Source organism: Chaetodon auriga, chromosome 3 (genome assembly GCF_051107435.1).
Source record: "Chaetodon auriga isolate fChaAug3 chromosome 3, fChaAug3.hap1, whole genome shotgun sequence".
Classification (NCBI taxonomy): Eukaryota; Metazoa; Chordata; class Actinopteri; order Chaetodontiformes; family Chaetodontidae; genus Chaetodon; species Chaetodon auriga.
The window spans coordinates 20,894,349-20,911,907 of record NC_135076.1 but is presented as its reverse complement, the minus strand read 5'-3'; the positions used below and the strand labels follow the sequence as shown (position 1 = coordinate 20,911,907).

Below are 17,559 nucleotides of genomic sequence, written 5' to 3'. Positions count from 1 at the left end.
CTCGACAGAAACATTGGGGAGAGCAGTTTGGAGACTTTCAACGGCGTTTACCGGCGGGCGGGGAAGACGTCGATTTGTTTCATTGACTGAGTGAAGAGACTGTTGACAATGGCGGGTTGCGTGAGAGAAGCCCAAACCTGAGGTAAGGAACTGTGCCGGATTTTGACCAGACGCGACCGTGATATTGTAGAAAAATGTGAGACATATGATATATAAAAATAACATTTTATTTTATGAAAGTAACTGCATTTCAGGTGTATGCTCCAAAAATGATCCCTGGAAATGTGAATGGAAAATAGGCATCGCAGTTGCTGATGTTACTGCACAACACTGCAGAGGAAGTTTACCACAGTCACACCCAAAACTGCGTGTAAACAGTTTATTATAAAGTTAACTCCCTTTTTTCAGTCTATGAAGTTTTATTCCAAGTATGTTGGCACAAGTGAATCATACGTTTATCCTCATCTCCAGATTTCATGTCCAGCATGTCAGCCAATGGGAGCTCAGAGACAGGTTGCAGGTCAGATGTCAGACCAAGCAACAACACCTGCAGCCAGAGGGAAGTGTCTGTCACCGCCTCCGCCGTCTCCATGACCGTGGGCATCTTCTCCAACAGCCTCGCCCTCGTCATTCTCATCAAATCCTACAACCGCATCCGGATCAAGTCCAGGGCTTCATTCCTGCTGTTTGCCAGCAGCCTGGTGGTCACAGACCTGCTGGGTCACCTCATCAATGGCTCCCTGGTGCTTTTCGTCTACAGCTCCCACCACAAATGGGAGACGTTTGACCCTCACCACATCGTGTGCAGCGTCTTTGGTGCATGCATGGTGTTCTTTGGCTTGAGCCCCTTGTTCCTGGGGAGCGCCATGGCGGTGGAGCGTTGCATTGGAGTGACCAGGCCTATCTTCCACTCCACGGCGTTAGCTTCCCACCACATGAAAATGATGCTGGGGCTCACCTGGCTGCTCGCCGCCCTGGTGGCTGTGCTGCCTGTGCTGCTGTGGAGGCCCTATGAGGTTCAGAGCTCAAGGAGCTGGTGCTTCTACCATATAGAGCAACCCAAAGACTGGCTGGACATGCTCCTTCCTCTGCTTTTCTCTATGCTCGGGCTGCTGGCCCTGCTGCTCTCCATTGTGTGCAATACACTGACAAGCTGCACTCTGCTGCAGGCCAGGCTGCGCCACAAGCAATACTGCAGAGGCACATCCCACCATATAGAAATGATCTGCCAGCTGCTGGCTATCATGTTGGTGTCCTGCATGTGCTGGAGTCCATTACTGGTAAGAATGTCTCTTCAGTAGACCTTTAACTCAGCTGTATAAGAGCTGTCCACACTAACTTTGAGCTGTAGCCTTGGAAATTATTTCAGGATGATTATTCTTATGTGAATTACTTTCTGGAGCTATTTATTATGTTCAAGATACAAGATTATATTGTGTCCATTTCACTTTGATGAATTTCACTTTTAAATGTTGTAGTAACCAATTCTTCCTGTGGGTACTGTCAGTTGACCTCTTTATCTCATGTTGATAGTTCATGGTGAGGTGAGGAGATTTGAGACAGATCTATTGAAAGGATTCATAAAAGGAGGACATGTTTAACATATTCCCTACTGCATATTGCACAGATTGGTATTTTCTCAGTATTGCAGTGAGACACAGTTAATTCATTGATCTTTATTTGTTATTAACCATCCATCTATCTTACATTTGCATTCCCACATACCTTCATTTTTCTGATCATCAAACACTGCTGCCTGCCCGTGTGTGTCTGTCATGGATTTTGAACACTGGTAAGTACAAAGTGTCTGCCTAGAGACCGTAAAATGGGTTTTGAAATGAGACAGAAACCTGGCAGGTTTGATTATCCATGATGTGTGAGGATTGTTTTTAAGTTTTTCGCACTACTGCTTTTCATCTTCAATCCGTCCATCCCTGTCATTCTTTGGTGCTGAAGCTCTCATCCATTCATTCATGACATCAAGGCTCAAGTACGTCAGTAGTTGTATGACTTTTCCACTAAACTCTTAAAAAGCTGCAATATGTCCAGGCTTCTTATCCACTTGCTCCTGGTTGAACAAGCATTTCAAGCTTCTTCTCCTTTTTCCTTCATCCCTCTTTTCGCTGCTCTAAAACTGTGATCTACCACCCCGGTTTTAAAGTGAGGATTTGCCCCAAGCTCTGATGACATACCAACCACCTCTTCAAGAGTTCACTTCACAGTTTGAATCAAACCAGTTATTTTCTCTTCCATTGTTTTATGCCTCGTCAGATCCGTGTTATCGTGCTGACCACCAGAGCCAAGGACGAGCCCACATCTTTTAGTCTCCTGATGGTGGTACGTATAGCCACATGGAACCAGATCCTGGACCCCTGGGTCTACATCCTGCTGAGGAAGGCCGTTCTAAAGAAAATCTTCAGATTGTTCCACAGCTGCGGAAAGTCTCATGGCCAACACCACTGGCAGCGCAGTACGCTCCGCAGCTCGATGGAGACCAGCAACTTGGGTGTAAGCCCGGTGACTGGGCTTACACCCTTGGGTGACTGCCGCTGCCTTGGTAGATTACCTCTGCCAGACACTGCCATCAAATCTATCACCTGAACCCTGGTCACAGTGATTGGTCATCTATAAGAGGAACAGGAAGAACTTGGAATACAGAGTCAGAGCTCATCTGACATAAACTACCATTATAATGTTGGTTTTAATGTTCACTTTAAAGTTGTAAAATGATCACCATGAACTGACAGTATTGTGGTCTATTGTATAATGTGGGATTAACTTTTTGTTCTCAACTTTCAAATCTTCTTTTATGCATAATTTTTATGCACTAAAATGTTCACAGTCAGTCATTCCTTTATAGTCCCTTTTCTGTTGGGAAAGATTCTGTCTTTGTTCTTAATGCTACTGAAACCTCTCTATCGATCTATCTTGCCTGTTTGAAGCACGTACATCGTGCTGTTTCATGCCACATTGTTTCCAGAAGCTTTCATACAACCATGACAGAATGCTGTCAGACAAAATAAGTGTCAGTTTTTGTCATCGGCCTGCTTGTAGGCAATTAATGTAAATATAATGTTCTGCACAAGTGCTTTGGTGGCATGTCACCTCTCATCAAATCTTGAGCTGAACAGTGTAATAAAGGCAAAAATGGAAAAACAATTCTAATTTATGACAGAGCTAACAGACAACTCTTCAAAATGATAGTCAGGATGATGTGAGTAAGGAGGAAGCTGTTTTCCACCAAAAACATCTTTTGAGAAGAAAATCTGTCTTTGTCACTATGGACTGTGACACAGGGATGGGATTATGGACTTTTCAGTGTTAAATCATAATTATCCAATTTCAGTGAATTATATTAATTATGATTAATCAATCCTGATACATTTTAAAATGCTAATATGGGTTGATTAGTTTTGATTTTAACTGTGTGCATCATGAAACAAAGTAGGAAAAAAAAAAAGACCAGCTGTTAGGTGTTGGTGGAACTCCAGCTAATCACAGCTCCTGCTGCCGCTGGGAGGGTTAATTACATTTAACTTTTAGGAGGAACACTGCTTGCACATCTCTGAGAGCCATCCATAAGTGTTCACAAAATGCAGTGACTATTACAGTAAAGTGAGCAACAAATAAACTGTGAGATGAAATATAATCAGCAGACACATACATGGAAAAATAAAAAGGAAAATTTGAAGATTCTACATTAAAATCACTTATTTAATGGGCAAATTTCATTCTGTTTTTACTACATTTTATTTGCTGTGAGTTTTAAAATTTTCGTTAATTTGATTTATCAATTTACAATAGCTTTCTAAAAAGGTATCAGTTTATTGTTCATAAAACTTAAATTGATTGATTTCAGAGTCACATGTCGGCCTATGAGACTAAAAGAGGAATAAAATGCTGCAGGAGTGGTTTGAGGCGTTTCTTTGAAGTTTTTCATACTTTGTCCGCCATGAAATCTTCCTTGCATTAAAACTGTCTTCATGTTTTGTGAAGAGGCAAAGTACATCTCGCTTTATAGCCGAGAAGCGCATTTTTTTAGTGTAATTTACAAAGCGTCCTGTAGGTGGCAGCACGACGCCCGAACCGCTCCAGCTGTTTGGAAAAGACCGAAGAAGAACAAGAATCCGTATGGTATGTGACGTAATCCCTTCCTCATAACCTCCATCTTTCGCTGCTGCATGCCTCTGTGGATATTTGAGCAGGTTTGTGATGGTTTTTGTTGATTTGTGTGAAATGTGCCGTGGTTGTGGAGCGTGTGGTTGTCGGCGTGCGGTCGGAGCAGAGCTGTCGGACTGAGCGGGGCGGTGACAGGCTGTGTGTTCGGGCTGTGTGTTGTGTTTTCATCTCTGCAGCTGCTAACCAGACACACACACACACACACACACACACACACACACACACACACACACACACACAGCAGACAGTGTTGATAAGTTAGAGCTAGTCTGAGTTAACATTGCATCAGCGTGATCTAAATGTACCGTCTCTCTGGTGCGTTTTTTCTGTTAACGTTAGCATGTTTTAACCAGCTAGCTAGGTGTCTGTCTGTCATGTTGTTGTTCAAGCTAATGCTGCAGCCCACAGTAGCAGACAGGGGAAGCATTAGCACGCTAGCTGTCCAGTCAGCTACACAAAACATTCATGTGTTTTCAACATTATCGACATTTTTCTCTTATTGTAGGTGAGAACATGAATCAAGAAAAACTGGCAAAACTTCAAGCGCAGGTCCGGATAGGAGGAAAGGTGAGGTGGCACCCAGGAAGTGGTCTGATGTTGTGATTGGGAAGGTGTGATGTTGTGAGAGGTGGCTATGTCAAGTAAACTGTGCTTAACCAAAACCTATAATACATCTAGCCAGAGAAAGTGGTGTTTGTATTTTTTTTATTTTTATTTATTTATTTTTTTTGTTAACATTTTATTATTAACATGTACTAAACATTGCTGGATTTTGGTATTTCAGAGTGGTGACATGACACATTTTCAGTGCAGCAGAGAAAATGAAAGTGTGCCACACAACCAGATGATCAGAGCTAAAATCCGAAGTTATTAAAATAATAATAATACTATGAGATGCAGTATTTAACCCATGCCATCAAATTATATAGAGCAATTTAAACCAGTCAGTCAGCTCATCAGCAAACATTTAACCTGCAACCGGTATGATAATCAGTTAATTAGTAATTTTTCAAGCAAAAACCTCAAATATTTTCTCGTTCCAGCTTCTCAAGTCGAGAAATTTATTGTTCGTCTTGCTTTCAGATATTGTAGATCAATCTTGATTTTGACTGTTCAGTGGATAAAGCAGTTTTAAGATGTCATGTTGGGCTCTGGGAATTGTTTTGAACATGTTTATACTGTTTGACTTTTTTTTTTAGACTAAACAATAATGCAAGAAAGTCATTCGGGGATTCATTGATAATAAATTGTGTGCAGACCTGATTCATAGTATGAAACAGTATGTGTGGTCGCATTATGATGCATTTTAAAGGAGAAAAATAAATAGTGTCTTAGATTGTGCCTTACATGTCCCCTTTCAGATGATTATCGCTAACTTTTATATTTATTAAAATATAATGTTTGAGTATTTGCAAAGAAATTATGGAGCCTGACCCACAGAGTCTTTACTGTACGATTGGACAAAAAATGTTTGTTACATAACATAAAGTCAGCCTGAAGGCTGCAGCAGAGCTCAACCAATAAACCTCCCAGGCCGATATATCAGCCTTTTATTTTTCTCCTCGTGTCGTCACTCGTCTTCTGTCCTGTTTGGTTTTAGGGATCTGCACGCAGGAAGAAGAAGGTGGTACACAGAACTGCAACAGCTGATGACAAAAAGCTTCAGAGTTCACTAAAGAAGTTGGCTGTCAACAATATTGCTGGAATTGAGGAGGTAAATTGGTATGGATCTTCTTTATGAGGAAGCCCTGAATGTCGACTGTGTAGACTAGGCTGCCTTCAGGTTTTGCACATTTCTGTGTTTCTTGATGAATGATGTGTAGATTATGGTCACATTAGGGCACTGTGTGTGGTTTGGTTTGGTGCATTTGCCCCATTAGTGCAGTCCAACAGGGCTGAAACCCTTTGAGGGGAGGTGGTCTTGATCTGGTCCCAAACAAACTGTGAAATGGTTCATTTGTGATGGGAACGTGATCTGATCCTCTGATCCAGCTACTAGCCGTACTCTGCAAATTTGAGGTTTGCGTGGTGGGATGTGGATGAGTGACTTTAGCAGTTGCTACCAAGAAGCTGGAGAATGAATCCATGTCAGACCACGTTGTATTTGGTCAGAGGACGTCCTTCAGGAGGTCTTGCTCCCTCCCTGGACACATCAAGGTCACCAACTCATCAACTGATTTGGACCAGAGCAAACAACTATAGGTGTGAAAATGCCCTTCGCCATAGCTGTAAAAACTGAGCACTCTTCTCCTCTTAGGTGAACATGATCAAGGATGACGGGACTGTGATCCACTTCAACAACCCCAAAGTTCAGGCCTCTCTGTCCGCCAACACCTTCGCCATCACGGGCCACGCTGAGACCAAGCAGCTGACGGAGATGCTTCCCGGCATCCTCAGTCAGCTGGGAGCAGACAGCCTCAGCAGCCTGCGCAAACTGGCAGAACAATTCCCCCGGCAAGGTGGGTGTGCCTGGGCCTCTTAGACCTGTGACATTTCACAGTCACTGTCCAAGAGGAGGGCGAGGAGTTCTGTCTTACCGGCATGGAGCGAGTTGTAGTCGTGTGATTGGGCTTGATTTAAAGGTGCAGTAAGCAGATTTGGAGGTGAGAGGTGACCGGCCACTGAAGTTTTTAGCAAACTTTACAAACAGGAGTAAAGAGTGCATTTGTTGGGGACTGTTTTAATACACATTTGGTGCTCTAGTGAGTATTTCCAGCAGCAGGACACGTATGTGGCATCAGCTCAGAGTGAACTACAGAGTCCATGTTCATGATAATGAAGCAACAGTCACCCTGCGTAGATGTGTGGCTCAATGATGTGTTTTTAATAGTTTTTGGACAAAAATGGATCTCTGTGGTACAGAGGAATGAGATATCCACACAGAAGATATTTGTTAGTAGAATAAATACATTTTGGTTTAGCTCTGTTTGTTTTTATGGCGATAAAAGAAAACATTACAGTCATCTGGTTACAGTCATTTAATCGCTTACAATCTAAAACAGTGTTTTTTTTAATTCGCACATTTCATCTCAGCTCTCGACAGCAAGGCTCCAAAGGCCGAGGACATTGAGGAAGAGGATGATGATGTTCCAGGTACGGACCATTATATGTGTAAAAGTCATGCTATCCAGGATTTAATCTTCTAAATGGTTAACGCATTTTCAAAATTCTGCACAGTTTATTATTGAGTTAAATAAAGAGCATTCACACTGTAGAGGTGATATTTTGTCTACTGCAGCCTTGAAAAGAATGAAAGCAGCTGCGTTTGATATTATTTTTGGAGAATATCATACAAAACTGCTTTCTTCCAGTGTAATAATTCACAATGTGTTCTGCAGATCTGGTGGAAAACTTCGATGAGGCGTCGAAGAACGAGGCAAACTGACACACATGAAGCTCGTGCACACGGACTGAACTGCAACGAAGCGAGAAACCTCCTGTGTTTTTTAGTCTAGTCATCCAGACATATCAGACACTACCAGAGACTTTTCTATTTTATGATGGCCCACGGATGTCCGAGTCAGACTGGCTTGTGCACTTATTAAAAAACAAAGAAACCACTCCCTTCTGGTAAACGGTTAAATCCCTTCACCACATTGTCAGTCATGGTCAGGATCACAGTGGTCATTAAAGCAAGTCTTAAGACTTTTTGTTTATCAAGCAAAATAAAGGTGATTAACATTTTTTAGATGGTGCTGTGGTCATTGACGAGATTTTGTAAATGTAGACGCTCCTTCCAGGCAGTTTTGTATGGAAATGATCTGATCCAATGATGCTGACTTGCTGAAACCTGAGATATTTCAGACAGTATGACAGAGTGTGCATGCAGACGGCTCCTCATATCTGGCATCACAGCCCTGTTGTGTTGGCCTGTGCGCTGTCCTGCGGGCTGTGTAGACAGCAAACTGGGGAGGGACATTTCTGCACACCTCTTGAGTTTCTTCAAAGAGCTGCAGAGAGACACGGGGGAGGAGGGAGATCTGGGGTAGAGAGGCGAAACCATCCCATCCTCCGCTTGTGAGCAAGGCACTGCTGCTCGAATCCGTTTTCCTCGCCACTCAGATGTAGCAGGATAAAATGCTGAAGTTCTTCTCTGCGCGGGATGACGAGAATGAAAGCCTTTTGGGAGCCATAACAGAGGGTAAGAGATACATTGATTGCGTTTGGGTGGGGATGTTTTACTCCCCGTTAACTGCCTGCGCGATACAGGACGATGATACTGCGCGCCTGTGTTTGTCACAGAAAACCGCTGATACAGCATTTGGCTGCGCGCATAGTCCGCATCATCTGAAAAGCACGTGTGTGTGTGTGTGTGTGTGTATGTTGCGCACATTCTCGTGTGAAGACAGGCTGCGCACATACGCGCGCTGTCTGCAGACCCCTCGCATGCCTCAGTAAATAACGCCTCAGTGAAGTGTCCTGCTGGATCTGATGTAACGGGACGCGGCGTGAGTGTCGCATTGCCGCCGGCCTCGCTGCCTGCGAGCGGATTAAACATTTGCACGTGTGTTGAGTGCGTCACTGTCCCGGGAAGCGATCGCTCCAGTCAGGCGGATCGGTGCAGCACCGCCGCCGTTTTCGGCAAATCTTCACTCTATAGCCCGCAGCAGGAACGGCCCGCCTTTCTTTTTACGGTTTCTGTGTAAGGGCTGCAATGCAGTTTAACCTGGGAAATGAATTATCAGACTAAATCCTTTCCATCAAATATCCTTTTGCATATTTTTTGTGCCACATCTCAGCCCGTGCAGCAAATAATATCAACCGAGCAGCCTGTAAAACGCGGGCTGCAGCACCTACTGTATGATTTCTAGTGTTTAAGTCCTCTTACTCCTGAGTCATAACTATTCATGAATCACTGGGTGTTACAGCTCAATGAAACACCAGCTGTGGACACATTAACTGGCGCTGCATTGCGTGCTGGTCATTTACAGTAATGGTTATTACGTGACTAACATACAGGGGAAGGATGGATGTTGATCCAGTAAGTGGCTGTAATCAGAGATCCTAATTGCCTTGATGTGGAATCTCATGTTGAGACGTTATGAATAGAGTCATTTCAGAAGCAAACGGCTGATCTGATTATATTTACAGTCCTTTACAGAGGACTCATCTGATCATGATGTGCACATTCAGGTAATCAATGGGAAAACTTGGATCAAAACTCAAATGTGTCTTCCACAAAGGTGCACAACAAATGGGCAAATATACAGAACCAGCAAAGGTCTTAGAGTGAACACATGCAAACAATAAAAGAGTCTGTAGATCTTCATCCTGCAGAGCCAATTAAACACACAACCACTATTGAACGTTTTCTTCTCTGGGGAACCATCAGCTCTGTGGTACCACCAATTGTAGATCCACTATAGGTTTTACGTCAGTAGTCAGTCCACAATAAACCTCTCCCTCTTCTTTTTAAAATCTAGTCTGTTCTGTGATCAGCTCAATGCACCTCTCAAGGGCACCTGAGTGTCAATGCTGCCTTTAGTGATGATTGAAAGCTGTGAGGTATGTATGAGGTCAGGAAATAGGTTATCACATGCTGCTAAATGGCCACTTAGCACATGTGAACACAGCTTTTCTGCCCAGTGAGTCATTATTAATGACCATGCATGCTTAGTGTGTACGTGTGTACGTGTGCGTGTGTGTGTGTGTGTGTGTGTGTATGCTTGACAGCAAGACAGACAGAGACATTTTGATGTCATCCTAACAGATGAAGGAGACAATCCGACTGTTCAGGACACTAAGCACCACTGGCTGAACAGACCCTGCCTGCTGGTGCTCAAAGATGGGGATGTGTCAAAACCAGGACTGGGCTGTGGCCAAATACGACCAGAATCTCCGTCTAAGACCTCCTCAGACACGTCCGTCAGAGGCAGCTTGGGGCCATGTGAGCAGAAACCATCTAAGCATCCTGCCATAACTGCTTCCCCCTCCCAGCTTGAGGAGGGCAGCTGCACTGTGACTGCCATCTCCACATGGGGTGAGAGTTGTTTTGGGGAGCCTTCCAGCCCCCTGGTGCTGAGCCCTGCCGAGGCTGCGTGGCCAGAGGAGGAGAAGTTGTCAGAGGAGAAGAAGCCCCAAGTTCTCCCATCAAAGGAGGACTCTGTGGTTGAGGAGAAGGAGCTGGAGGAGAGCAGGTTGGAGCAGCAAGAGCAGTCCTGCAGCTCAGAGGCGACTGCGGCACCCTCTGCTCTCTCACATGAGGAGACTCATGGCAGGGAGCTCCAGAGCCAGTTTAAGATGGTCAGATCTAACGGGGGAGATGAGACAGACAGCAGCAAGGCTCAGGCAGCCAGTGGGGAGGGAGCGATGGGAGACTACGCAGCTTCCCCTGTGGATCCTGACAATGAGTCTGAGTTGAGCCCTGTTGGTATCCTGTCCAAGGACAAAGGCACTGTCCTCGGGGATGTAGCTCCAGTGTGGATCCCTGATGCTCAGGCGCTGGTGTGCATGAAGTGTGGGGTCAAATTTACCTTTACTAAGAGGAGACACCACTGCCGTGCTTGTGGGAAGGTGAGGAAAATTCAAAGTTTATAAGTTGTGCAGCATTAGAGATGTTCTCAGGCAACTTGCTGACGTGTGTCTGTCCTCATTTGGTGTGTGCATGTTTGCATTGTCAGGTTTTTTGTGCACTTTGCTCCAGTCTGAAGTTCAGACTCACACACCTGGATGGCAAGGAGGGACGAGTTTGTATTTCCTGTCATTCAACCCTCATCAAAAGTGAGCACAGATCACAGTTTTCTTTTTTTAAATGAAAATCATAAGTAATAAGCCTAACTCATTCTTACATGGTCTCCTCAGGGACTCCTCCTCGGGGGAAAAGGAGGGTGTGGTTTGCAGATGAAATCCTCAATAAGCAGTCAGAGTCTGCTCCGACCACACCAGTCAGAGGGCCTACGTTCTCACCGCTGATGAGACGAGCGCTCGGCGGGCAGGTTAAGAGTCCTGTGGGTTCGCCACAGATCAGGAGAGCCTTGCGGCCACAAGGGACAACCATTAATGTAGGATCACGCAAAACATACTGCAGAACATATCTTACTCCTAGCTCATAGCTCACTCTTCTGCCTCCCTCTTCCTCCAGGAGGCCTGTGGTCCTTACAGCCGAGGAACCACAGCGTTAGTGAGCAGCTCTGCCAACCTCATCCCTCTGGATGGTCTGCCACCCATCCTCACCTCCACAGGAGTCAAAGGAGGTAAGACAACTTCCTTCCAGTTTGGGGTTGTGAGTCAAAGATTTAGCAACAATGGTTTGTGTATTCTTTGTTCGTGGTTGCACACTTGCTGGTATTTTCCTGACCTTTAAATTTGCTTCGCCTGTTTTTTGGTGTTCTCATGTGTTGCACAGTGTGCAAAGATAGGAGAAGGGGCACAAACAGAAAGGAGCTCCATTCAAATCAGGCAGCATGAAACACAGTGAAATTTAGTCTCTGACAATTTAGTGATGACAAAAGGAAGAACAAAGTGAAGAGTCACAATGAGGTGACAGCAGCGATTTCAGCATGATGCTGAATAACCTAAATGAACACGTTCAAGCTTGTGTGTGCGCTGAATGAAAGATTAATTGCTGATTCCTGCCGGGTGTCTTTGTTGCATTTAAAAAGCATGGTGATTCTTTGCGAGCACCTGATAAATTCAAGCATAACCAACACCAGACTGGTGCGTAATAATCCGCAGATTTATATATGCTGTTTTTCCACATCACAATGGTGGATTATATCTTCCTCTCTGAATTATATTCAACATCATCCAGCTAAGAGCAAACTGTAAGTGAAATTAGGAGGTGCACTTGGGCACTCCCTCATTGTCCTTGCCCACGTGACCTGCAGTATGACCTACAAAAATAAAACCTTGATGTTTTGATTCTCCCACTTAAAAGTCACGGCTACTTCCTGGTTAAACTGGGGCGTTTCAAAATAATAGCAGAAATAAAAGCTACCTGTCCTTGTATCTTATTTAGGACCAGGCTTAGACAATGGCTATCAGTCCTTACACAACTGTGGGTTCATTTTCAAAGGATAAAAGTACAAAGTCAGAAAAAAACACTTACCAGTTGCAGAGGTTACTGCAGTCTAACAGCTGCGTTGTGTTTTTTCCCCTCAGACTACACCGTGGAGGAGCAGCCCTCTGAGATGTTGCTCATTCAGGACTTGGAGAGCGGCAGGGCCAAGCCTCTGGTGTTTGTCCTCAATGCCAACCTGCTTGCTATGGTCAAGCTGGTCAACTGTATGTTTCTTTTTTATTTTCACCGTGCATGATAAAGTGCATGAAAACCGCAGATGATCCCGCAGATAAATTCATGCAGCTCTGAGAATGAAGAAAATTCGCTAATTTGAAAATTCAAGTAGCCAAACAGCGCTTTTATGCTGTGTCCACATTTCTACACTCCACTGATTGTTATTCAAATTTGACTACAAAAAGAGATGATCACATGTGTTTACGCTTGGATCGTCCCTGTAGACCCCTGAGGTTGTGCCTTGATTGTGTGACAGATGTTAATAGGAAATGCTGGTGCGTGACGACAAAGGGGATGCACGCTGTGGGTCAGGTGGAGGTGGTGGTGCTGCTGCAGTGCTTGCCTGAAGAGAAAAGCTTCCCCAAAGACATTTTCAGCCACTTCATCCAGCTGTACAGGGACTCCCTCACAGGTCAGGCCCACACACACACACACACACACACACACACACAGAGTGAAATGCTCATGCAGTAAGTTTCAACTAGTTATGTAATAGCAGTGATCTGTTATATTGAATTTTGCCCACTTCTGGGCCCTTAATTACTCATGTCCTTCGTCTCTGTATTTCTGTAGGAAAGGTAGTGAAGCATCTGTCGCTGTCCCTGTTCGGCAGCAGTTTTCTGGGCAGCGAGGAGCATGCCGGCTTCCTGTACATTCGCTCCACTCTCCAGTCCCTTCAAGGTCTACCTCTGCCCAACCAGCCCTACCTCTTTGGCCTGCTGGTCCACAGAGCAGAGGTGGCCTGGGCCAAAGCCTTTCCCTTGCGTCTCATGCTGCGGCTGGGGGCCGAATACAGATGTAAGCAAGGCCCTAGTGTGAAATGCTACATCTTTACCGATGCAGGTTTCCCCTTCAGTCACCCTCTTTGTGTCTCGTTCCAGTTTACCCGTGTCCTCTGTACAGCGTGCGCCTTAGGAAGCCATTGTTTGGGCAAATAGGCCACACCATTATGAGACTGCTGGTGGTGAGTGTGACATTTTGTAACTACTTCTGTTTGCTGTTGTTACAAAACCACATTTCCCATCATTAATAGGAAGTTTGGTGCCTTACTTCCCATTATTGTAATGTTCCTCTCATCCTGTTGCGAAACGCTTTTTAACACTTTTCTTTTCATGAAAGCTTTTGGAAATGTTTGATATGTTTTATTTATACTGATTGTATTCCTATTAATTTCATCATTTCATCATCCCTCTGCTCATGTCTTTTGCCTTTATTTTAGCTGCCTTTTCTTTATTTTTATTTTGTAAAAAACTTAGTAACATTTTTAAGAAAACAGCTATATAAATCAAGTTTATTATTATTATTATTATTATTATTATTATTATTATTGTTATTATTATTATTATTATATTGCAGGACTTTAGGAATTACCGTTACAGCCTACCAATGGTACCGGGGCTCACTGTGGATCTAGAGGCTCAGAGGACCTGCATAAAGATACCAACCACCGGGTATAATGAGGTAAGATTAAGCCTTTAAATGCCTCACAGTCCGTGCTAATGTTTATGTGTTTTTCATCAATTAGTTTCCTTCCTCTCTGCCCACTTGTCTCCTGTTAGCTGATGAAGGCTTTGAATAAGTCCAATGAGCATGTGCTGGCCATTGGGGCGTGCTTCAATGAGACTGCAGACTCCCACCTCATCTGTGTGCAAGGAGATGATGGCCAGTACCAGACCCAAGCCATCAGCATCCACAATCAGCCACGCAAAGGTGCAACTGACTGATAAGATCATGAAACAGTCGTTTAGGGAAACTTTGGCATTTGCTTGAATTGGAGCATTGGAAAAAAAGCACACTTAGATCTGTACAAGAGCTATATTCAGGTGATTTTATACTAAACCTCCTAAGACCATTTGGTGCAATCTATTCATTTTAAGCCTTTTAATAAGTGTTCGTGCGTTGCTGCACATAATTCACCATTACAAGATAAATACGTAGCTATGCAACCCATGAAATATTATTCTAAATCCCAGCGTTCCCAAAGACATTATGTATTTTATTCTGTGGTACAAGGAGGAAAATTAAAAGACACAAAGAGCAGTAAGGGTTCAAGTGTCCCGCTGGACTAAATATGTTAATTTCCCCATATTGAACACTAGATGGCGGGCTATGACAGTTTTTTTCTTGTCACAATAAAGAATTAGTGCCACAGATTTTGTTTCTGAAAGGTGTTTCGTTTTCTCTTTCTTTTTTATGCTGCAGTCACTGGATCCTGCTTTTTTATCTTCAGTAGTGCACTGAAAGCGTCTGCAGGATACCTCGCCAAGTCCAGTATTGTAGAAGGTAGGCTGTCCAGTCAGGGGGGAGTCAGGCTCAGCGTGACTTTTTCCTGCCCACTTGCAGGAAATTCATTGTTTTCATTTGCTTTGAGTAGTGCATGTTAACACCCCTGCTTCAAAACTGGTTTATTCAGAATGTGTTGATCTTTGTATGTGTGTGTGTCTGTGTACATTTTAACAGACTGTTTGTCTAGGCGTGTGTACATGTTGATGCATGTGAGCGTGTGCGTGTGTGTGTATGTGGCCATTGGTGTCTGTTTGTGTGTTTCTCCTGTATCGCTGTCCCCTCTCCCCAGATGGGCTAATGGTGCAGATCACCGTGGAGACCATGGCGGAGCTCCGCCGGTCGCTACGGGAGATGAAAGACTACACCGTCACCTGTGGACGGCTTGACCAATCAGACAGCCAGGAGCTTGTTTGTGTGCAGTGGGTGGAGGAGAAATGCACTGTGAATAAGGGGTGAGTGTGTCCACATGTTTGAAGTTCATGTGGCAGCCTCAGAATGAAGCTTTTGTGTGAAGAGAACAATGTAACAATCACATCTACAGGCTGATTTTTACTAAGCAAAATGTGTAGTGAGCAATCAAAACTCCCCCCAAGAATGTGCCTCCAACTGCACCTTAATACCTGTCCTATGTTGTAACTTACTGGTGTGTATCTGCTGCAGGTGATTTTAGGAGGGATGCATCCCCTTCGTTAGCAAAATGATCAAAATGCGCCCTCCCTGTTAACCTGCCACCCCCCTCTCCATCCCCAGTGTGTTGTGTGTCGGTGTGGGGGCATGGGGGGGTTCCCATCGGGCCATCCCCCCCTGTTAAAAATGAATAAATCACATACTGTTTGTTTGTGTCCTGCAGAGTTATAAGTCCCATCGACGGGAAGTCCATGGAGTCCATCAGCAGTACGAAGATGTTCCAGAAATCAGAATACAAAGAAAACGGGAAAATTATCCGCTGGACAGAAGTACATATGACGATCTGCTTGAAATATCAACATGCGTCCATCTGAAACGGCCTCCTCTCTTTACATTTCTGTGTGTGCCCTGTGCAGGTGTTCTTCCTGCAGAGGCAGGAGCATCCCAAAGGAGGAGCGAGTGACTCTGCTGAACACAACCGGCTAACGGAGCGCATCGCCCGGGCCTTTTGCTTGGCTCTGTGTCCACACCTCAAACTGTTAAAAGAGGACGGGATGGCCAAATTGGGACTGCGTGTCGCTTTTGAATCTCAAGAGGTGAGAAAGGATGTTTGGTATCAGCGAGCTGAGTCACATCTATATATTGCTACTAATATACTGGGCTGGAATAAGCCTTAGGCATCAGATGTCATGCCTCTGCCTCCTATGGGAAGGTTGCATCATGAATACTGACCTGCAGTGTGTAAATAGTGAAGTGAAAGTCTCCCTCTAGTCAAAAACATGTTTTTCTTCTTGTTCTTGAAGTTGAATGTTTGAGCTTCACTGTGCAGATTGATGCATGTGCAGAATTTGACATGATCTGATTTAAAGATGCGGGCCTACGAGCATTATTTGCGACATAACAAGTAGTTTATTCATTATTCAGCGTAACAATGAGATGTGGAAACCTGAAGCCTCCAGTGCACAAACACTGAGAGTGGACTCTACAGTGAAGTAGGAGAAGTTGCACATTCATGTGCTCTGGAGTTCTTTTTGAGGAAGAAGGAGTTGATGCCATTTTAAGGATTTTAATGTGATGATTATACTTCTTTTCTGCAGAAGTCATGTCAGACACACATTAGACAGTATTTATGAATGCCTCAATACATGTGTGGAGGGGATCTGTAAGTTTATATTGAACTAATTAATAATTTATCAGTAAAATATTTAGTTTCTATGCTACAGTATATGTTAACGCTGACATCATTGTGGGATTCAGCTGAGGGTTTTGGTGTTTTCATCAAAAAAAAAAAAAAAGTTATCAAAAGTGCTCAGGGATCTTTCGTGATAAAAATATATTGGTCAAACATATGACTCATATGATCCATAGTTGTAAAGTTTATAGCACAGCGCTGGGTATGACCATATCAAAACTAATTAGTGGTTTGTTTTGTAATTTCAGGTGGGATTTGTGGCTGGGAGCAATGGGCAGCCCCTCCCCGCTCAGTATCTCAACGCCCTGGACAGCGTGCTGATCCCCGTCATACACAGCAGGGGTCGCAAGAGGGGCGACGAGCCCATTGTCATGGAGCTTATCTTTTACATCCTGGAGAACATCACTTAGATTGCACACATGCCACTGTTCCACCTTTTTAACCCTGACAACAACTCTGTCTCCGGCACTCCTCATCAGTGCTGCCATTGATTTCAGGGCAATAAAAGCATTCAAAGGGCGAACCAGACCACATCCAAGGTCTGCATCCATCTCATCCACTCACGAGTAGAGAGACGTGGTCTGACTCTTAGTGGTTTTCTGATCTCACCCTGTCCCCGCAGCAGACAATCTGGGTACGCATGAAGCCTAGCGTGGACCGTCAGATCAGGGTACTGCACTGTACAGTAGTAGCAACTTCATAGCTTGATATCATTCATGTCACGATGTTCAATTTCCATATGGAGAATACCTTTAAAGTGGGAGCTGGAGTCAGCCCCACGACCTTAAAGCAAAGAGAAAAAGAGAATGACTTGAAGTACTGGATGTAGTAGATCTGTAGCAATTTGATGCACACTGAATGAATGCCTGAGGAATGTTTTCATACGGGATATATTTTAATCGATTGCTCATGACATGTAACGTCAGCCTGGAATTAAACTTGCAACTATGACTGAGTTACTGCCTGTTGACCCTCTGCTGACACATGGGGCATTTACCCAAGTACTGTACTGTACTGTACTGCTACTTTACTACGCTTTATG

At 44.2% G+C, this 17,559-nt stretch overlaps 3 protein-coding genes across 4 annotated transcripts; all 3 read left to right on the top strand.

Annotated features, from left to right (window-relative positions):
* ptgfr (prostaglandin F receptor (FP)) lies at positions 1–2,993 on the top strand. The gene is made up of 3 exons (XM_076727028.1): positions 1–142; positions 472–1,280; positions 2,272–2,993. Exons 2-3 carry the CDS (start codon positions 477–479, stop codon positions 2,599–2,601), a joined length of 1,134 nt encoding a protein of 377 aa, XP_076583143.1. The 5' UTR covers positions 1–142; positions 472–476; the 3' UTR covers positions 2,602–2,993.
* Positions 2,994–4,109: 1,116 nt separating this feature from the next.
* Positions 4,110–7,867, top strand: btf3l4 (basic transcription factor 3-like 4). Its single transcript, XM_076726069.1, has 6 exons — positions 4,110–4,205; positions 4,685–4,746; positions 5,780–5,893; positions 6,437–6,638; positions 7,213–7,272; positions 7,518–7,867. The coding sequence occupies exons 2-6, from the start codon at positions 4,693–4,695 to the stop codon at positions 7,562–7,564; spliced, it is 477 nt and encodes a 158-aa protein (XP_076582184.1). The 5' UTR covers positions 4,110–4,205; positions 4,685–4,692; the 3' UTR covers positions 7,565–7,867.
* A 198-nt stretch (positions 7,868–8,065) lies between these two features.
* zfyve9b (zinc finger, FYVE domain containing 9b) lies at positions 8,066–17,472 on the top strand. 2 transcript variants are annotated; one of them, XR_013076989.1, is made up of 16 exons: positions 8,066–8,320; positions 9,890–10,692; positions 10,800–10,899; positions 10,981–11,180; positions 11,261–11,372; positions 12,280–12,402; positions 12,669–12,824; positions 12,986–13,210; positions 13,294–13,376; positions 13,769–13,873; positions 13,972–14,122; positions 14,615–14,695; positions 14,873–15,150; positions 15,549–15,654; positions 15,742–15,921; positions 16,766–17,472. XR_013076989.1 is itself a non-coding variant. In XM_076726063.1 (16 exons), exons 1-16 carry the CDS (start codon positions 8,257–8,259, stop codon positions 16,925–16,927), a joined length of 2,814 nt encoding a protein of 937 aa, XP_076582178.1. In that variant the 5' UTR covers positions 8,066–8,256; the 3' UTR covers positions 16,928–17,472. The 2 variants fall into 2 exon arrangements, 1 of the variants encoding a protein (XP_076582178.1); XM_076726063.1 differs by having other exon boundaries at positions 14,988–15,150.
* Positions 17,473–17,559: the final 87 nt, after the last annotated feature.